The 17,526-nt window shown below is 47.3% G+C and overlaps 2 protein-coding genes across 2 annotated transcripts; both read right to left on the bottom strand.

Moving 5' to 3' along the window:
- Positions 1 to 6,032: 6,032 nt before the first annotated feature.
- On the bottom strand, positions 6,033 to 8,600 carry LOC144098984 (uncharacterized). The gene has a single exon (XM_077631973.1). It carries the CDS (start codon positions 7,865 to 7,867, stop codon positions 7,499 to 7,501), a length of 369 nt encoding a protein of 122 aa, XP_077488099.1. The 5' UTR covers positions 7,868 to 8,600; the 3' UTR covers positions 6,033 to 7,498.
- A 3,137-nt stretch (positions 8,601 to 11,737) lies between these two features.
- LOC144097077 (uncharacterized) lies at positions 11,738 to 15,448 on the bottom strand. Its single transcript, XM_077629865.1, has 2 exons — positions 15,312 to 15,448; positions 11,738 to 12,596 (listed from the first exon to the last, which is right to left on the bottom strand). The coding sequence occupies exons 1-2, from the start codon at positions 15,379 to 15,381 to the stop codon at positions 12,061 to 12,063; spliced, it is 606 nt and encodes a 201-aa protein (XP_077485991.1). The 5' UTR covers positions 15,382 to 15,448; the 3' UTR covers positions 11,738 to 12,060.
- Between the last annotated feature and the right edge of the window lie 2,078 nt (positions 15,449 to 17,526).

The following is a 17,526-nucleotide window of genomic DNA, read 5'->3' on the forward strand; positions in this document are numbered from 1 at the left end:
GGTCATAAACCCAAGGCATGTGGGATATTACTGGTGTGCTTTATCGTGACATGGTAGCTTGAGGTGGACCTTTGTCGAAATGACTTTACTGGGAGAGATGCAGAACTGATCACAAAGGGGGCACAGATGCATACTGACGAGCAAAGAAGTGTAAAATAGACACTGGTACACTACGTGTCTAGTGCCCTCTGAATGATGTTCCAGTGCATGTTGTTTTTTTTTTAGAAACAACAAAACTAAATATGAGTTTTGCGTTTTAGCTTAAATATCACCTAATTTCATATTCTGTTACATCTAACCCATTAATGGAAAAACAGAAGAAGATAAAAACATTTTTGCTTCCGAGCTCTATCAACACAGAGATGCAAATCTACCGAACTCGAATAGTACACATTTGCGAAGTATGTTTTATTCTCTAAAACAGTTTTATTTCATGAAAAGAGCAAAAAGCGTCAGGAAAAAAACAAACTGAGATCACAGAACTGTGAACGTCTGCTACAAAGTCATAACTATTTCTGTAAAAGGAATACAGAATGGGGAATAAAAAATAATTGAATGAGCTATTTGCTCCAGTTTCCGAGCAAATGGATCTTAAATAGGCCACAAAATACATTACAAGTATCAGGCCTACCTTGTTCCTTTAAAGGACGTTGAGACAGAATTGAAGTTCACTTGTATGGATGATTGATGCAGTCTAACGACATAGACACTATTTGCACTGAAAACGGAGTTTTATAAGCTTGAAAATACCTAAAAAATTAAATATAGGTGTCGCGATGATCGCCATATTTCACAAGTAAACTGCAATGCGTCGACACTGTTCTTGGGCTGCGGATTCGATTCCTTCTTGACAATAAAGTTTTTCATTCGTTCGAAAGGCCAGGCTACACCGTCATTCACTTCAAAACGGTGACCACAGAATCCTGTTAGGTGCAGATGTCGCGCGTATGAACGGCGTGGCGGGAAATTTTGGTAGATGCAGTTTTCTCAGCAGTAAATTCGTCGTTCAATTAGGGAATAATTACTAGTAAGCACCCACATGAACACTGCCATGCAACTAGAAAGGAAATCTGTACGGTTTTCTCAGAAGCTTCAAAGCTGAAAAAAAGAGCAGGAGGGCACACTTAAGCTCCGCCTTAAAGGTATGACGCGATAGCGTTAATGGGCTGATGGGTTAATGCCTATATATTCGCAAATGTTCCTTCTCTGTTTCGCATTCATAAATCGCGGAGAGTTCACATACCACTGCTGGCGCAGTGGTGCAGAGTTTAAGCGATGCGCCATTGCCATGGCCGGCGGCTGTTTCAAGCATAGACCCAGGTAGCTCGCCCCCAGTAAAGTCTCCACGACCAGTCATTAACTTAACTCCCACTTGCCACGGTGGGCAGTTTGCGCCTAATCCGATGGGTCGGTGTCGCCTGCCAGTGTAGGTAAGTTGTGATGACGTCAAAAGGCCACGTGGCATTGCTGGCTGTTGGGCCACCTTCTTTTTCGCTCACAGCGTTGGCGCCGACGACACCGGATTTTCTGCAAAACGGGAGTATTAGCCAATGGAGTTCCTTACTATTAACTAGAGGGAAAGCTGGTGGCGCTGCACCTACTTGGTGCGGGACAGTCGGATTTTTTCGGAACACAGAGTGGCGTTACTGAGATGTCCTACTCCGTCCACGGCGCGCCCTTCGCACAGACGACTTTAGATCGAACGTAGTGCGCAAAAACCATAGTTGCAAAAACGCAGCAGCACACGATGCCAATAAAAGGTTTTTGTTTTCCGAAATGCCATTAAAAAAAAACGTCTTAAAATGTTTAAGCAACAACACTTTTTTTTGAAAATATATTTCTTTTTAAAACTGCGCCTGTTGAGCATGAAATACGGGTGTTTGTGGTGTGCAATACTTGACCAATAGGTGAGCAAGCCATCTTATTGTGTTCACACTTTGCATTCACATGCTTTTCTGCTCATTTGTTGCAATTTATAGACAGGATATTGAATGTTAGGGCATTCTTTATTGTCGAACAATGTTTATTTTTGCATTATTTTTTGGCCAAAATTTGTGGTTCTGCAGTCGGTAGCTCTCCGCCCCATGATGCTTAGAGCGCCCATGGTGGTACAGGTGGTCTCGAGGAAGCTCTATGCAAACTCCCATAGGCGGGGCGCCAGCTTTCCCTCTAGGTAATAGTAGGAAGCTCTATGCCTTAACGCGATCGCGTTAAAACTCGTCCTCGTCTGAGGATCGAACCCGAAGCCAACGCCTGTACGGAACCAAGCTAACCGGGACGGCTAGCAGATGGTAGGCCCAGCTTTTTCAAAGCTTCTGCGAAAGGTGTACAGCGCTCAGACTGACGCTAAATGGGGGTCTCCGCTAAGTACACTGGAGTAAATGCGTCTTTAGTTGTCATAAAAGCCTCAACATACCCCGGAAAAGTTTCAGAATCGATTTTTACCGAGCAAACAAAAGTTGGATGAAGTTGTCCTCAGACCACAACGGCATTTGCTCTTCATCAACGGTCACGGAGTCCATAAGTCTCTCGAGATCATTGCTGGACGTCACGACCTCGAAAGATTGGAGGGAAGGAAATATTCAATCTTATACACCAAAATTTTATGGAATAAATACATTGTTTGGGGTAGAAGACATAAAAGGAACCGCAGAGCCAAGCAACTGAATTTTAGTGAGAACGAAAATTGTACCGAGTTTTTCGCAGTGTCCTTGTAATACAGGTACGCTTTCCACGGCGAAAGCGCTCACACCGACCTCATTCTCGGCTGCGAGGTCGCAATAGCCGTCGACCACCTGCATTGTAGGACACGCGTTGTAAATTACTGCGTTCCGTATTTTCTTTTATTTCTCCCTCACCCGAACTTGAAGGCAACGGCGCGAGACACAAAGACCCGCTAGAGAGCTTGCTGTGTTCCAGGAAACAAAAGAAACCTGTGGTCGCACTCGCCTCCTTGTTTCGCCCAACTCTATTTTGCAGCGGGCAGCTGGGGAAAAATAACTTTTTCAAAGGCTTGCTGCGCAGCCTCATCTGCGCAGCAGTGTCTGTGCAACTGCACCTCCACTGCTTTAGTTCAGAGAATATTTCTTCGTGCACGTTATCGGCGCTTGCTCTTGCATTGTGCGTTATCGTATATCTTTTTTTCATTGAAAACTCATTTTTGCTGGCGTTGCAACATCTTTCCCTTGCCTTGCCAGGAGCTTTTCTCTTTGTTGCACAGCGTCACACTTGTGAAGTGCGCAGTGTTCAAGCGTCCAGTGGTCAAGCGTCCATTGCCAAGGTTTCTTCATCATCATAAGTAACCAAATTATATCTACTGCAGGACAAAGCCCCTCTATTACTTAATTACTCTTACTTAATTATTACTTAATTCGCTCTGTTCTGTGCCAGCCATGACTACCCTATCCAAACAGATATCCTTATCTCACACCTCCCCACTACCCACCTTATTCCCTACCACTCCAAATTTACCTTGCTATCTCTTGGAGTCCACTCTGTTGCCTTAACAGTCCACTGATCATCTCTCCTCCACATGACATACAACTATTCCGCCTAAACGCATTTCCACCTTTCCAGTTTTACTATAAGGTATCATCATCTCTAGATTTTAGCGCGAAAGCATTATTCCAGACGTATGAACCCCGATCAATGAATCTTGTCTTGTGACCTTGTGGCGTCATCACAACCTGCCCACCGGATTGTGAGCAAACCGACTACCGTGGTAGGAGGCAGTTAAATTAATGGTTCGTTGCGAGAGGTTGCTCAGGAAGAGCAATTAACGTGGGTCGCACAATCCGTACGCCGGTTGCTGCGACAGAAACAGCCGCCTGCCAGTGCAGTTGCGCATCCCTTATACGCTGCACCACTGCGCTTGTACTGGCACGAGGACTCGCCGCCACCCATGAATGTTAAGTAGAGAATGGCCTCTTCTGCATATATGGGCATTAACCCACTAAAGCCCTTAAGGCGGAGCACAGGTGTCCCCTACTTTCGCACATGTACTCGGTTTAACTTCGTTAAGCCCATACTACTTTTTTGTAGTGATAGCTACATTACGGTAGCATTCCGAGCCTTCAGCGTGGCGGCGCGTTTCCCTGTGGCTGCGCTGTCACGTGGTTGGTCACGTGGTGCGGAGCAGCTACCGGCGGCGCTGCGCCATGACTGATCACGTGGTTGGACACGTGACCAGTTCCACTCGGTCAGCTGTAGCTATCGCGTCACTCCAGGATTAACCAGAGAGCTAAACCACCGCCGGTTTTTTTTTTTTTTTGCTCTTATTCCCACTCATGTGCAAAATTCTTGGATAGAAATTCTGAACATTGGAAAACTGTAAGGTACTGGTACAGAAATATTGAACGTAATGGTGCATTCTTCCGATGTGTCGCAAAATCTTCCTTTTATAGTGTTTTCATGGCTCGCATAGAGCAGTTGAGACTGCCATAGAAAACCAGTCACGAACGTTTTTAACGATAGCAAAAAACGTTAATAGCAAAAAAAATGCAAGCCTGCTGACAGGAGATCTGCGTCGATATTGATTGTTGTAGTGAAATCTTACAATATATGTACAAATTGCGTTCAAACTCTTTCCCGTTAAAAAATGCTTTCGTCCAGAACTGTTGGGTATGTTTCTGTAGCTTAGCTGACCTATACTGAACACTAAAGTTAAAAGGGCACTGAAATAGAACTCGTTGGTGCTGCTCTGAACGCACTAAAAAAATGCCGCTCTGCCGATCTGCAGACCTCCCCAGATAGGAAGACACTTAAAAAAGAAAGAGGGAAAAAGGAAAGCTACTGCACAGCAATCTAGGCGCTTGCAACTCGTGCCGCTAAGCGCCGTCAGCGCGAGATCCTATTTTTGTACATCTACACGCGCTCTGCTCCACACGTCGCGTATACGCCGGGAAAGGCTTGTGCGTGCATACCGCGGTCGTCAGCGTGCAGCGTTTGCATTCGGGCTCTGCAACCGTCAGCGGGGCAGGTATACGTGCTCGCGACCGCGCGGACGTCCCTTGCAGAGTAATGGCCTACGGCTCCAAACTTCGCTCTGCGACGCTCATGGCGCCCTGACTGCGCACGTGTCTGCTCATCGAATTAATATGAGCCCGCTCCTCCTAATGCGGTCCGTGTAGAGAGCAGCTGTCGGTGTCGGCGGGCCTTTTTTCGTTGTGTCAGCGACGTCGAGATTTTGCTCTTCTTAACGTGTTAGTGACGTTAGAGGCCAACTGTGGTGAATTCACTTGATGATGTCTAAACATGAGGGCAAATATATCCTAACACAACGCAAGAATTATGTGTTAAGAGATGTCAGATGACTAAGGGAATAATGGCGCAGCATCACGTGACTCATCAAGTGTGTGCTCTCCTGCTGTCCGCGTCACTTGATGCTGCGCCATTATTCCCTTAAGCATGTCTGACCAACTTGCCAAATCTTATGCGCTTCTTAGTGTCAGATGACTTACGATGATTTCAGAAATTCGCCTCGAAATCGTTCTTTTAAATACAAACCTTATTGCGAAGAAAGAAAGAAAGAAAGAAAGAAAGAAAGAAAGAAGTAAAGGAAGAAAGAAAGGAAGAAATAAAGAAAGAAAGAAAGAGAGAAAGAAAGAAAGAAAGAAAGAAAGAAAGAAAGAAAGAAAGAAAGAAAGAAAGAAAGAAAGAAGGAAAGAAAGAAAGTGAATGATCTTCTCAATGCATGTTTCAGAATTGCTTCAGTCTTCGAAAGAGGAACGAGAGATTAGGATCGAATTGCTGTAGGGAGCTTTGTCCACTCTTGTTTGCCTATTCTTATCGCCCACACGTCAGTTTCTGTGTCCTGATACCGACTGCATTGTGTATTCGCTTTATGAGCTCTCGTCCTGTACTCTCACGTGTCAAGCAATTGTCTCGCAGCTAATAAATGCATTCATACCTGGCAATGCTGCACTTCTATCCAGAAATAGTGCTACCTCCTCTTGTATGTGCGTAGGTAAGTCCGTTCGAGGCACAGAGCTATCAAATTAACGCTGAAGCGTAGAAGAATGAGGCAGCTGACATAAGTATCTTCCTTTCTTTTTTTATTTTTCCTGCGGTATTATTTCACATAAATAAAAACAGTGGTAATACACAGTTGTGTTTGCCATAAAGCCGCAAAATATAAAGAGTGAGGCAGTGGGCATTCACATCAGCCGCCAAGTTCACAGATGACGAGCAACACGTAACAGTTCGTGCAACCGACGCGCGCAAATGGAATTCCAAAATGCTGGCCCCCAAAGGTAAGAAACGACTCCTCGCGATTGCGTTGCATCGAGAATTATGTGAATTAAAGCACGTTTGACAGTCAAAAGCGTACCAAAGATTCTGTGCTCACATCCAGGCAACCACAAGCTTAAAGGCGAAAGCCGTACGCGTTGATGAACCCCCCCGGCCAGGCCACAGTGGCTGATTGTTTACTGGTCAGTGGTGCGTGCAGAAAACATGCGGCGCACCATGCCCCTCCTCCTCTCCCCCCGTCTCCTGTGAATCGTGTAAATAAACACTTCCGGGCCTGCATTATTTTACCGGCAATTGAGTGAGACAAGTTCGGAGCGGACTGAATCGGGCACTTCGCGATAGAAATGAGTCGCCTGGGAAGCTTACTCGGGCTTTCTAAACCCGATATCTGGCCAGAAAAAGAAATCATAACAAAATAAAACCACTTTTATTCACGTCGCAATGAGTCAACGAGAGGTGCATGTGGATAAAAAGGGTTAAGAAACTGCTCTCGCAGGAAACGGCACGCGACACTAAAATGCACACGTTATCACTTATGTAATTTTCGCGCTGTGCACCGAGATTCAAAATGTGAGCCAGAATTCTCCGCACTATAAAATTTGAACAACCATTTCGGAATGAAATTTTTGTATTGAAACATGCACAGTCAGCGTCAAATATAAAACCCCAAGAAAAAAAATAAACAGAAGTGACGTGTGTAGTTTAGGCTGTCTGAACCGTCACGCTAAACCGTGGATCCCGGTCAAAAGAACACGAACGAAGAGAGAAACACTGCATGCGACGGGTTCTGAAAGTCGTGCCTCGACAGGCTCGACAAGGGAAGGTCACCGCATTTTTCGCGCACGTGTTAAAAAGGCACGAATTCCCACACCTCATTGCTCCTTCGCGCCGTACGCCCAGCGAGGCGGCGTCGACGTGACAGCACTTCGAAGGCTCTCTTCACGCTTCACCGCCCTCAAAATCACGATCCTTAGGCATGATCAACACGGCGTCACGATTTGAATCGCACACAAAATACAACAAAATATGCTATCAGGCGTGTACACATACTCAGGTCGTCCGCTAGGGCGAAAACTTCCCCTGCTCAGAACACGTGGCAACCACCCTTGAAGCTTTCAAACTGAAGCCTCCCACATGTACAAAACAGTTCGCCAAAACCTCGGTCCCATCTTGAAGCAAGAGGTCCCAACGGAAGAGATGCCTCGACTACTAGTTCGTTTCACATGGGCTTCCACTGTAGCACTCCGAATCAGCTCACCCGATGGAACAGATGGCAAAAAACCCGCACGTTCAGTTCCTTGGCCAACAGGTCGGATAGATCGTAAAGGTCCATGTCAGTGAAGATGTGCACCGACGAATCCTTGGACGCGTTATTCTTGCCGACGCTCCAGACATCTCGGCCGAGGACCTTGCTCACGTCCTTAACCAGGAGGTCAACGTTCGGCGGGGAGGTCATCCTGGTTCCGTTCGTAGGACGGTACACGAGGAACTCCTCGTCCACCATAAGCACGACGAGCCTGCCGCGCTTCTTGGACATCACCAGTTCTTCCAGCAGGTCCTGGCGAAGCAGGCGGACGTAGACCTGGCCCGGGTTCTCAGGGTCTTCGTAGCACTCCATTCTCCCGCTTCCTGCTTATTACTTAGCAGCTGTCGGAAACTGGAAAGTGTCAACGTCGTCGGTGACTGACTGCTGTGGAGAGAGGAGCGCCGCGCGAACTTTCTCCAGAAGGCTTCCACCGACGCTCGGCGAACAATGGCTCAAGACAAGCCCGCTGCTCCGCGAAGTCTGTGCGGAGAGGGAAGCCTCGCTTTGCGGCAGCTCTCTCTCTCGCTCTGTCAGGCTCTCGCAGTGGTCTGCGTCTCGGGAGTCAGATCGGTGCGTTGTGAAGGTCGCTGTCGTCACAGCTCGCTCCTCGCTACAGGTGTTCCCGGCCTCCGACGCTAACGCCGCTCCTGCTGCTCCAACGCAACGCTGCTTCGCTCGTGAGCCGTCGACTCGTCCGCGAAGCCACGTAGCCGGTGCGTGCATACAACCCGAATCGGAGCCGCTGCGTCGTCCTCTTTATAAGCGAGTCTCTCGATAGCGCGGTATACAGAACAACGGTTGGAGAGTCTGAGATCCGCGAGTATCGCCGGAGCGCACTTTGAGACCATTCCCGCGCTCTCGCAGCCGCCGCCGGCGTTATCAGCGCAGGAAGCGCCGCTCTATTGCGGTCTGTCCTCCCCCGTGCAAACCCCCTCTCACAGCTCGCCGGCCGGCGTTAGCCCTCTTCTTCCAGGCACTACACGTCAGCTCCGACGTGGCCCAACTACACGCTGGCGCGTGCGCTGCTCGTGAGAGCATGCTTGCCGGTTCGCTCGCTTTCAGAGGCTGCCTGCCTGCCACAGCGACCCCTCACCCCCACCCCCTGCCACTTCAGCTCTCTTTCCGTTCCCGTTACGGCTCTCTCTTAATCCCTTTGTTTTTGTTTTTTCACCCGAGTGTGCCTCTGCGCGCCGCTTTTTCTGGGCCGTTTTTGTCTCCGGTTGGAGCGACCTTTTATCCTTGTCGCCGCGCACTTCCAGTTTTGTAGCTCGTTCTTCACGATGCGTCTTGTGCCCCGTCGCCATCGCTGGATCCGGCGGCAGGCGAGCTTCAGCGGGTCGCTAAGATTATCCGTTCGAAATCTGATCCCACGGAGCAAGCGGGATGGCCCAAAAGGGAATCGGCAAACATCCGCTGCCGGTGTCGGGACCCTTGTGCCGGATGCACTAAAGCGTCGGCTTTGTTTGCTGGACGCGCGGAGAATGCGCCTTTATTGCCCTTGAAGGCCAGATACGAAAGAGTTGATTCGGGCCTGTGTGAATATAGGCTTGAGTGCCGTTATCCGCCCGATCTGCTTTCGCGTTCACCAATCCTTGGCTGTAAATAGTCATGAAGGAAAAGTCTGTTGCTGAGTGAACACGAAAACAAGTGGTGGTTATTTTTTTTTACTTTTTCTCACAGCTGCTTCTTTTTCCTTACGGTCCTAGATACTTAAAAAGCATTAGAAAACAAGGAAAGTTTTTTCTCCTCCGTTGTGGGGCTTGGGCGACTTGAAGAGTTGGACGCGTGGCAAAACGCTGTCGTGCGGTGTTGCGAAAGCGGATTTTTTTTCTTTTTTATCAAAGCCGCCTGTCTTTCTGGCGAAGGTCCGGCGGAGTCCGGTTTCCTTGAAGCCGGTACCGTCTAGTACGCGTGGTCGCGGCGTGCCGATGTGAAGGGAAATCGTCGAAGAAGACGTCGTTACAGTTCGCGTCATGGGAAAGCTTGGTCGTGCTCCAGTACTCGGAAATACGACTTCCTTCTTCCTGCAGTCCGCATCGTGTGGCTTCGCGGGCACTTCCGTTCTTGCCGAAGAGAAGCTCGCATTCCGGAACGTTTCTGCATGATCGCGTTGGTCGTAATGTATTCGTTTTTGTGCGGTTGCTTTGAAACTTCCGCATTCATCCGGCAACTGGCGTGCGTTACGGTTCGCCTAGAATAATTATTATTTGGCTGACGTTAGACCAACTGAACTACCATCGTGCTCTGATGCTCCGCGTGTAAGATATTTTCAGCGCTTAATAGGTCGCTCTTTAATCAAGTGTTCTCTCTCTCTCTCTTTTTCTCACTCAACTGCTAACAATAATTTGTTACAAGAATTATCCAGCACTATACGTCTCACACGAGCGTAGTGGAACGTTAAAACAATTCTCGTACCCTCTAGGTTTAGTTTGGTTTATGGGGTTTAACTTCCCAAAGCGACTCAGGCTATCAGGGACGTCGTAGTGGAGGGTTCCGGAAATTTCGACCGCCTGGCCCTGTATGCAGGCTTCCCATACCCATAAACTCTGGAGAAGCGTCTGTTTTCAAAGAGGAGTTGCTTATGAGGGCTTTTTTTTTTTCGCATGTCGTAATATCGGTCAAATGTCTAGGGGAATCCTCCAAAGTGGAGTAGATTTGTAATGAGGGTGCAATTACTCATTGGTATCCAACTAAGCTCAGTCATATGGCCACAAACTGCTCCGGTGAAGTGGTGGTCCCGGGTTCGAACCCCGGACCAGTACGAATTTTCCTTCAACGTCGAAGTTTATGAGAAAGCTGTATAGCTTTCCTTTGTAGCTGTACGGCTGCGCTTGGGTGGGTGCCAGTGAGTCCCATATAGTAATATTGCACCGTAACAATGAATATATCCGCAAATATCATCAATATGTTCATAACAGTATACATACAATACTCTACATTTTCCTCACAATTAAACGTTTTGTTCTAAACAGGTTGATTTGGGCATTTTGCGTCAAATCGCAGCTTAAATTTCAGTCGCTAACAGCTGGGATCCGTAGCTTGTAATTTTGACAACACAACAAAAATAATTTCACCACTTGACTGACGACGAATTGACAACTATACCCGTAACGCACGCCCCATCTTATTAGAACTACTCCTACAAGCAGCGTTTCCTGTGCCGCTCCCTCTGACGATCAATTGACGTCGCCACCATCATCATCATGAGAATCCTGATGCATTTATTGTCTTGATATACAAAGTACAATTCCCGGCCTGCCAAACCCGCGAAAAGATACGAGGGCGTAGAGGGATAATCCTCTGTGTGCCTCCAGAAATGCATGCCGTAGACTGACCTCAGTCCTTCCAATTATTATTTCGCCTTACTGTTTTCTGTCATTCCGCTGTGACCATCAAGCAGTCGTTCCACTAGCCAGTGCGCTGCTGCGGATCAGCCTTGAGCTTGCGAAGCCTAGCACTTATAAAAATGGTCTATAGACAGTCAATAGACTTCTTATCGACTCTATTGCCTTCCTATAGATATTTCTTTGCTTCTATTCATAGTCTATTATCGACTGTCTATAGACAAAAGGGTAATAAAAGTGTATGGCCATTAATCTATAGATTGTCTATAGACTACCTATAGGATTTGTGTTGCCTATAGTCTGTTCTCTAGGGTTTGTCTATAGACAGCTATGGACTTTATTGACAAAAGTCTATGGACAATCTATAGACTGTCAAAAAAAAAATTGTATGCCCCTGCCCCAGACTATTTCACTTCCCTCAAATCACAGTGACGCTATTATAGCTGTCTTTGCATGCTCGATGTAATACAGGTTAAAGTTTCAAAGTAAATCGTACGCAGTCCGCTAAGGCCTTCTCATACCCCCAACGAGTCCGCAGCACAGTCGACAAGACAAGTAGATTAAGTACATCACTCATGAGTTGCCTAGGGGAAATTTAAGAAGTGAAGTGAGCGCAAGTACGGAAGCACTACTATGGTCGTTTTCTTTACGCGTGGAGGTGTTATGCTTTTTGTAGCGATAGCTACATTACGGTAGCATTTCGAGCCGCCACCCTGTGGCTGCGCCGCCACGCTGTCACGTGGTGCGGAGGCGTGCCTGCTTCAGTCGGTTCGTCACGTGACAGCGCGTGCGTGCGCGAGCAGCTGTTGCAGCTCGGGTCTCGCCGGCGCGCGGCGGCGCGGCGCGCCGGCGAGACCGAGTTGCAACAGCTGTGCGCACGCGCCGTGTCAAGTGGGACGAAGATGAAGAAGGAACGCCCAGCGAAACGGAGCGGCTAAAGATTGACTTTGCAATTCAACTGAGCAAGTTCCACCCGGCCAGCTGTAGCTATCGCGTCACTCCAGGTTTAACCAGAGCTCAACCACCGCCAATTTTTTTTAATTTCTCCTCAAGCTTTCCATGTGTTCGGACTGGGAGCAGCAGATCGTGTTCATTTTAATTTCGTCCGCCCTGCTTAAGTAAACATATGTCTTTCACGGTAGCCTAAAGGTATGGTCAATCTCACGTGACCACCCACTCTCGCTCGAGTGCCCGCAAAAACTTCCAGTCTTCGCCGCTCATGCTGGCCACATTAGCCCCGCAGCCGGACACCCGAGTTCGGAAGGCGTCCGACGAGTCTCGGTCCCACACTCTGGCGTACTTCACGTCGAACCACTGAAGCGTCTTTCCCAAGTCCAGGGCCTGCGTCTCGAGGTCGTCCATGCACAGCTTGGAGAAACTGGGGAAATGGCTGGCGTATATTTCGATGGAGCAGTGCTCCAGCGCGTGTCCCTCGGTGAGCAGGAACATGACCAAGTCTATGGCGACGAGCTGCTGACCTCCGCGATAGTCTCGGGTGTGCCTCGTGATCCGCTGTGCCACTGTTCGCCCGAACCATTTGGCAACGCCGATAACCACAATCTGCGACGGCCTGCGACCCGGATGTCCCCGGCCGAGGTCGTTGCGAAAGGCCGCAATATCTGAGGCCGACGGAAGGTCGTAGTAGTCGAAGAAAAGTGGATCCAAGATGGCGGCTTTCGCTGGCACTGCCATTTTTCCTGCAGGGAGAGGGACGCCGCAGAATGAACCGACGGGTTCAGTCGTTACCGTTGGAGAGGCAGCCGTTCGCTAAAACATGTACGGCATAGCTCCAAGAGAATTTCAGTTTCAGCATGTAAGTTGATTACAGCTTAGCTGAAACAGAGCGAATGCAAGAACAGCCATAAAAGCAGACCGGAATGCAGTCTACGCCAACGCCTTCATCACTTCACCCTAAAAAACAGTGAACACTACCTGGTGTAAGTCAGCCTGTGTGCGAGCTTGCGGGCCTGCGGGCGTTCGGGTATGCGTATGCGTGTTCTTGACTTTGTCCTCCTCTGCCTCTATGGAAGAGAAAGGCTAGCAGCTGCTCATCGGTATTTTTTTTTTTTTGCAATCCTCGTACTCGTATACCCTCTCAACCACTTCGTTTGCTCGAAGTCTTGCTCGCAGTCTAGCTGCTGTTCAATACTGTTGAACAGCGAATAGGCTTTCTCTGATTACTTCAAGGCCAAGGACAAATCTGATTCATTGGTGTTCTGTAATTGGTGTAATTAAAACGAATGAGCTCAGACATTATAAACCTTTAGACGCTTTACTATTACCCAGCTATGCGCACGCTGTGTTCTTTCAACAGGGTAAAACGTTTTTAGTGTCAAGCGTTTATTTACATTGGATCATACGCGATCACTTATCAGTTTAATTTGACCTGATACACTTCAAACAATGTGGTTTCTTCTATCTGGGCTTCTGTAGAGCGTGTTTATCAAGCGAACGTACAATGAAGAAAAAAAAAACGTGCATCTCAAAGCTATGCAGCGAATTTCTAGCCAGATTCCTTTTTCACCCACGACGTCAAGCAACAGTTGTTGCTTCACACAATACACAGCTCTCTCGGTTGTTCTCACTCTCTGAAAGTGTCTTTGTGAGAAGGCATTAATTTATACCGAGCTAACCGCGCCACCTGCAGCTGTAAACACTTCCTTCCAATGCCGCGAAAATAAATGACAAACACGGGGTGACCTTAATGCCACTCCGAGGCACGCGCTGCCAAGAGCGAGTGGTTTTGCCATGTACGCCCCGGTTTCTTAACAGTCATATCCTAGTATAACTGTCCGCTGCCCGCAGCCAACAGCGCGTGGGGCGTCGCACCACCTACGTGTTCTGCTGCACCACATGGCGCTCTTGAGTAAGTCCTTGAACCAAGGCATAGAAGTTTAAACATTTTTTAATGATAGATTGATGCCAGCTTAGGAATGTATGCAACCAAAATGCCTTTCATTGCCATGTACTTCTTTGAAATGTCTGCCTGTCTGTCGCTTTGGAGCTTTATTCGCCTTAACTACTGTAATAATACTTCTTTCCCAAAGGACCCAATAACCTAGTTCCTTCGTCAGTGTGTACGAAAACGTCTGTCACGTGAAGTGAATTTCTTGTAAAACTAACTGTCAAGGCTTATCGCAGTGACAGGATTTCATTACTTTGTCCTTTTGTTTCTCCTGTATATGGGTCAAGTGGTACGTGGTATCTCCTCAACGGCTGCCGTTCACCGCTTATCGCACAAACCAGTACCCGCCTTTCCATCATCGCGAACTACAACAATTCGGTAGGGAACGGTGTGGGGATATGATTTTACCCTTAAAATTGCGTGGACAAAGAATGTTATTATTTTATGATACCTGTCACTGCGGCTTGAACCAAAGTAGTGGTGGAGGGTAGGGGTATGCAAGTAGGGGTATGTAATAACCCTTCAATGGGGCCTTTGATGTACTAATAAATAAATAAATAAGGATAAAACGGTAGAATGGTAGAGTGGAAGAAGTAAGTAGAATGACATGTCGCTTTACCAGGATACGGGAGATGAACTAAATGGACCCTTTTCAATTCAAGATATCATATATGCCGTAAGCCAGAGCTCTTTAAGTTCACCATTAATCGGCTGAAGAAAAGGCACACCCGAGGTGTGTCGTCTCGATAGCAAGCTGTCCTCGCAACGTTAGAGTGCATCCACTTTCTGGAGGAGCGCCTCCCGGCCTTCATAAGCTCCTCGTAGCCACAATTTCTGCTAGATGTATACTCAGGTCTGACACTGAGTCTGCCTGCTCAGACTCAGTCAGCTAACGTCGATGTTATTGTTTAAGCTTCGATGGTTTCTTGTAATTCCTTCGATATGTTCTTAAAAGGTAAAAATGAATAGTAAGTATATGTCTAACTTTTTTTTATTTGCATGAAACGAGATGATCAGAACAAGAAACAGACTCAGAGCTTCTGCAAAGGTCTTAAGGCAGTATAGGCAACGCTATCATTGTGCCCATGTTTACTGCTGTCAGCAAAGCCTTGGAAGAGATAGCGACTCCAGGAAAGATTTGAGGCACATGTAATAACATAAAAATGTGACACTCGTGTATTGATCCTTTAAAATGGAGAAAAAAAAAACTGTAGTATGACGCAACAAGAGCAATCGTACAGAAAGATATAAAGAATAATTGCTTCAGTTGTCACTTAAACAAAACAAGTGACATTGGAAGCCGCTTCAACGTATCCGATAAGAGAACAAGAAAAGATTGATACAGGTTTGTTGACAAGCAATAAAAGTGGTACGGCAAGGTCCTTCGACTTCAGCTCATGGGCGTACCTAATATCAGCGGCTCTTTTTCAAAGTTAATGCACAAAATTCGGTGCTTAGGCACTTAGGAACTGTTGGTACTTAAAAGTAGTACTTTAAAAGGTCTTACCTGGTGCTTCCTCCAAATACTTGGCGCCTTGTTCACGAAAAGCAGGGCAGAAACCAATGTTTTGCGGCATCTCGGTCCTATGGCGAACGGCTCGGTGGCATTCACGGGCATCGAAGGGAGGCGATACGCTGACGAGATTATTTAGCCAAGAACAATGGGGTTTCTGTGTATCTAAGCGCCCTTATCAATCCCCGACCTTCTCCCTCGCATACGGATTCCTTCGCCCGCTTTGCGTTGAAATACCAAACACGCCCTGGTCGCTGTGTTTTAGACAGGCCGCAGGACTCTATAGGTGGCGTCGCATTGTGCAGTGTATTGAAGGCTGGAACATCGTAATTATCATCATCAGTCTGTACCCAACGCTTAAACATCATCATCATCATCATCGTCATAAACCTGAATACGCCCACTGCAGGACAGAGGTCTCTCGCACATCCGTCTCCTATTAACCCGGGCCACATTTTCCCACAAACTTCCTTATCCCATGCGCCCACTTAACTTGCTGCAGCCCCCTGCTACGCTTGCCTTCTTTTGTAATCTAGTTCGTTACCCTTAACGACTATCGATTATCTTGCCTTCACCATGTCCAACATTCTTGGATAATTGAATATTGAAAAACTGTGAGGTGCTGTTATAGAAATATTAAAGTTAAAGTTCATTTTTCCAATGTGTAGCAAAATCTTTCTGTTCAAGTTTTTTAATCGCTCGCATTGAGCAGTTAAGACTGCCGTAAAGATCCACGACTCTCTTGCTCTCAATAATAACCGATCAATAGAACGACCGAGAGAAGTCGAGCGAAGCATAGATGCCATCAACGAATTCATCGTTTATAAACCGCTGCTTACTGCGTTTTTTACTCGGCGGTCAACGGAATGGCAGCCGTGTGAAATGCAACATTGTGCGAGTGTATTTTCCGGCTGCGGAGCCGCTAGCCTGCTTTACGTTTTGATGCGAATGCAGGAGCAGCGTATGTGCAATAAAATTCAGTCATTCAAAAACAAAACTGACAAGTTTGCGTTTACTTCTGCTTAGCGAAATTTACGCAAATCCAGTCATCAGTAAAATACAAAGAGTGAGAATCCTAATGAAAGCGCGATGCTATGTGTGGCAGCTTTCTTTGAGCGTAAAAGCAAATAAAATTAAATTACTATTCTGTTCAACTTTTGTTCAAGCAGCCTAGCAACAGAAATCTTGGAGGACACTAAACCTACCCTTAATACTACTATGCAAACATAATTTGAGATCCCTCCTGCGCAAGTACTCCATCTGTTTCAAGAATTCGTAGATCGCGGAGAGTCCTCATACCGCAGTGGTGCAGCGCTTAAGCGCTGCCCTACTGCCCGGCATGCGGCCGTTTCAAACTCATCCACCGGTGAGGCTTGCGAGACCCATGGGTAGCTCTTCCCTAGCTCCCATAAAGGTCATTTTTGTGCAGATAGTTCTTAGGGCGGATCTCTATCTCTCGAGCAATGTTGTAATTGCACTGAATTTATTCGAGTTAATTTTATCCGTAGCCACCTGCCCACAGTAGCAGGTGGGCCTTCTTTTTCCGTGACATGTAAGGACGGACGGGCGGACGCCGGCTTTCCTCGTGAACGGGACGTCTAATGCTATGGCATTAAAATTTCTGTCATGGTTGGTTAAGTTCTAAAAGTGTCACGGTTAATTAGGAGGCCGGTAGTGGTTTTCGTAGCGCCGACACAGAGTCAACGAAACAAAAAGCAATCTACGCTTTGATTCACGTATGAAAGAAAATGCCACCTCATTAGTGCGTTTGACCAACGCAGCAGTTCTATTTGACGCAATGCCATCCGGACGCCACAAGCATCTCTTCGCCTGCTCTGACCGTCTGCTCTCTCTATTTCTTCTTTGATCTTTCCTCCTCATCCTCTCACAAGAGACGCCAACGCCGCTGTAGCCGGGATAAGCCGCCCAGTAGAGTAAATGTTATATATAGGGCATTTTACTAAATAAAACTGAGAGGTCTTCGAAGAGATGTTTGTATGTCACGTTGGCACGTCTCAGAGGCCTTGCAATGAATTTCCTCAGTAGTGTAGTGTAGCGTGTGTGTGTGTGTGTGTGTGTGTGTGTGTGTGTGTGTGTGTGTGTGTGTGTGTGTGTGTGTGTGTGTGTGTGTGTGTGTGTGTGTGTGTGTGTGTGTGTGTGTGTGTGTGTGTGTGTGTGTGTGTGTGTGTGTGTGTGTGTGTGTGTGTGT

The sequence above is a fragment of the Amblyomma americanum genome, chromosome 7 (genome assembly GCF_052857255.1).
Source record: "Amblyomma americanum isolate KBUSLIRL-KWMA chromosome 7, ASM5285725v1, whole genome shotgun sequence".
Taxonomy (NCBI): Eukaryota; Metazoa; Arthropoda; class Arachnida; order Ixodida; family Ixodidae; genus Amblyomma; species Amblyomma americanum.

What these genes read in the sequence shown, in the direction of transcription:
- LOC144098984 (XM_077631973.1), bottom strand. Translation starts at nt 7,867, where the DNA reads ATGGAGTGCTACGAAGACCCTGAGAACCCGGGCCAGGTCTACGTCCGC.
- LOC144097077 (XM_077629865.1), bottom strand. Translation starts at nt 15,381, where the DNA reads ATGCCGCAAAACATTGGTTTCTGCCCTGCTTTTCGTGAACAAGGCGCC. An exon ending in GTATTTGGAGGAAGCACCAG is followed by an intron (nt 12,597 to 15,311) that starts GTAAGACCTTTT and finishes CTCTCCCTGCAG; the next exon opens with GAAAAATGGCAGTGCCAGCG.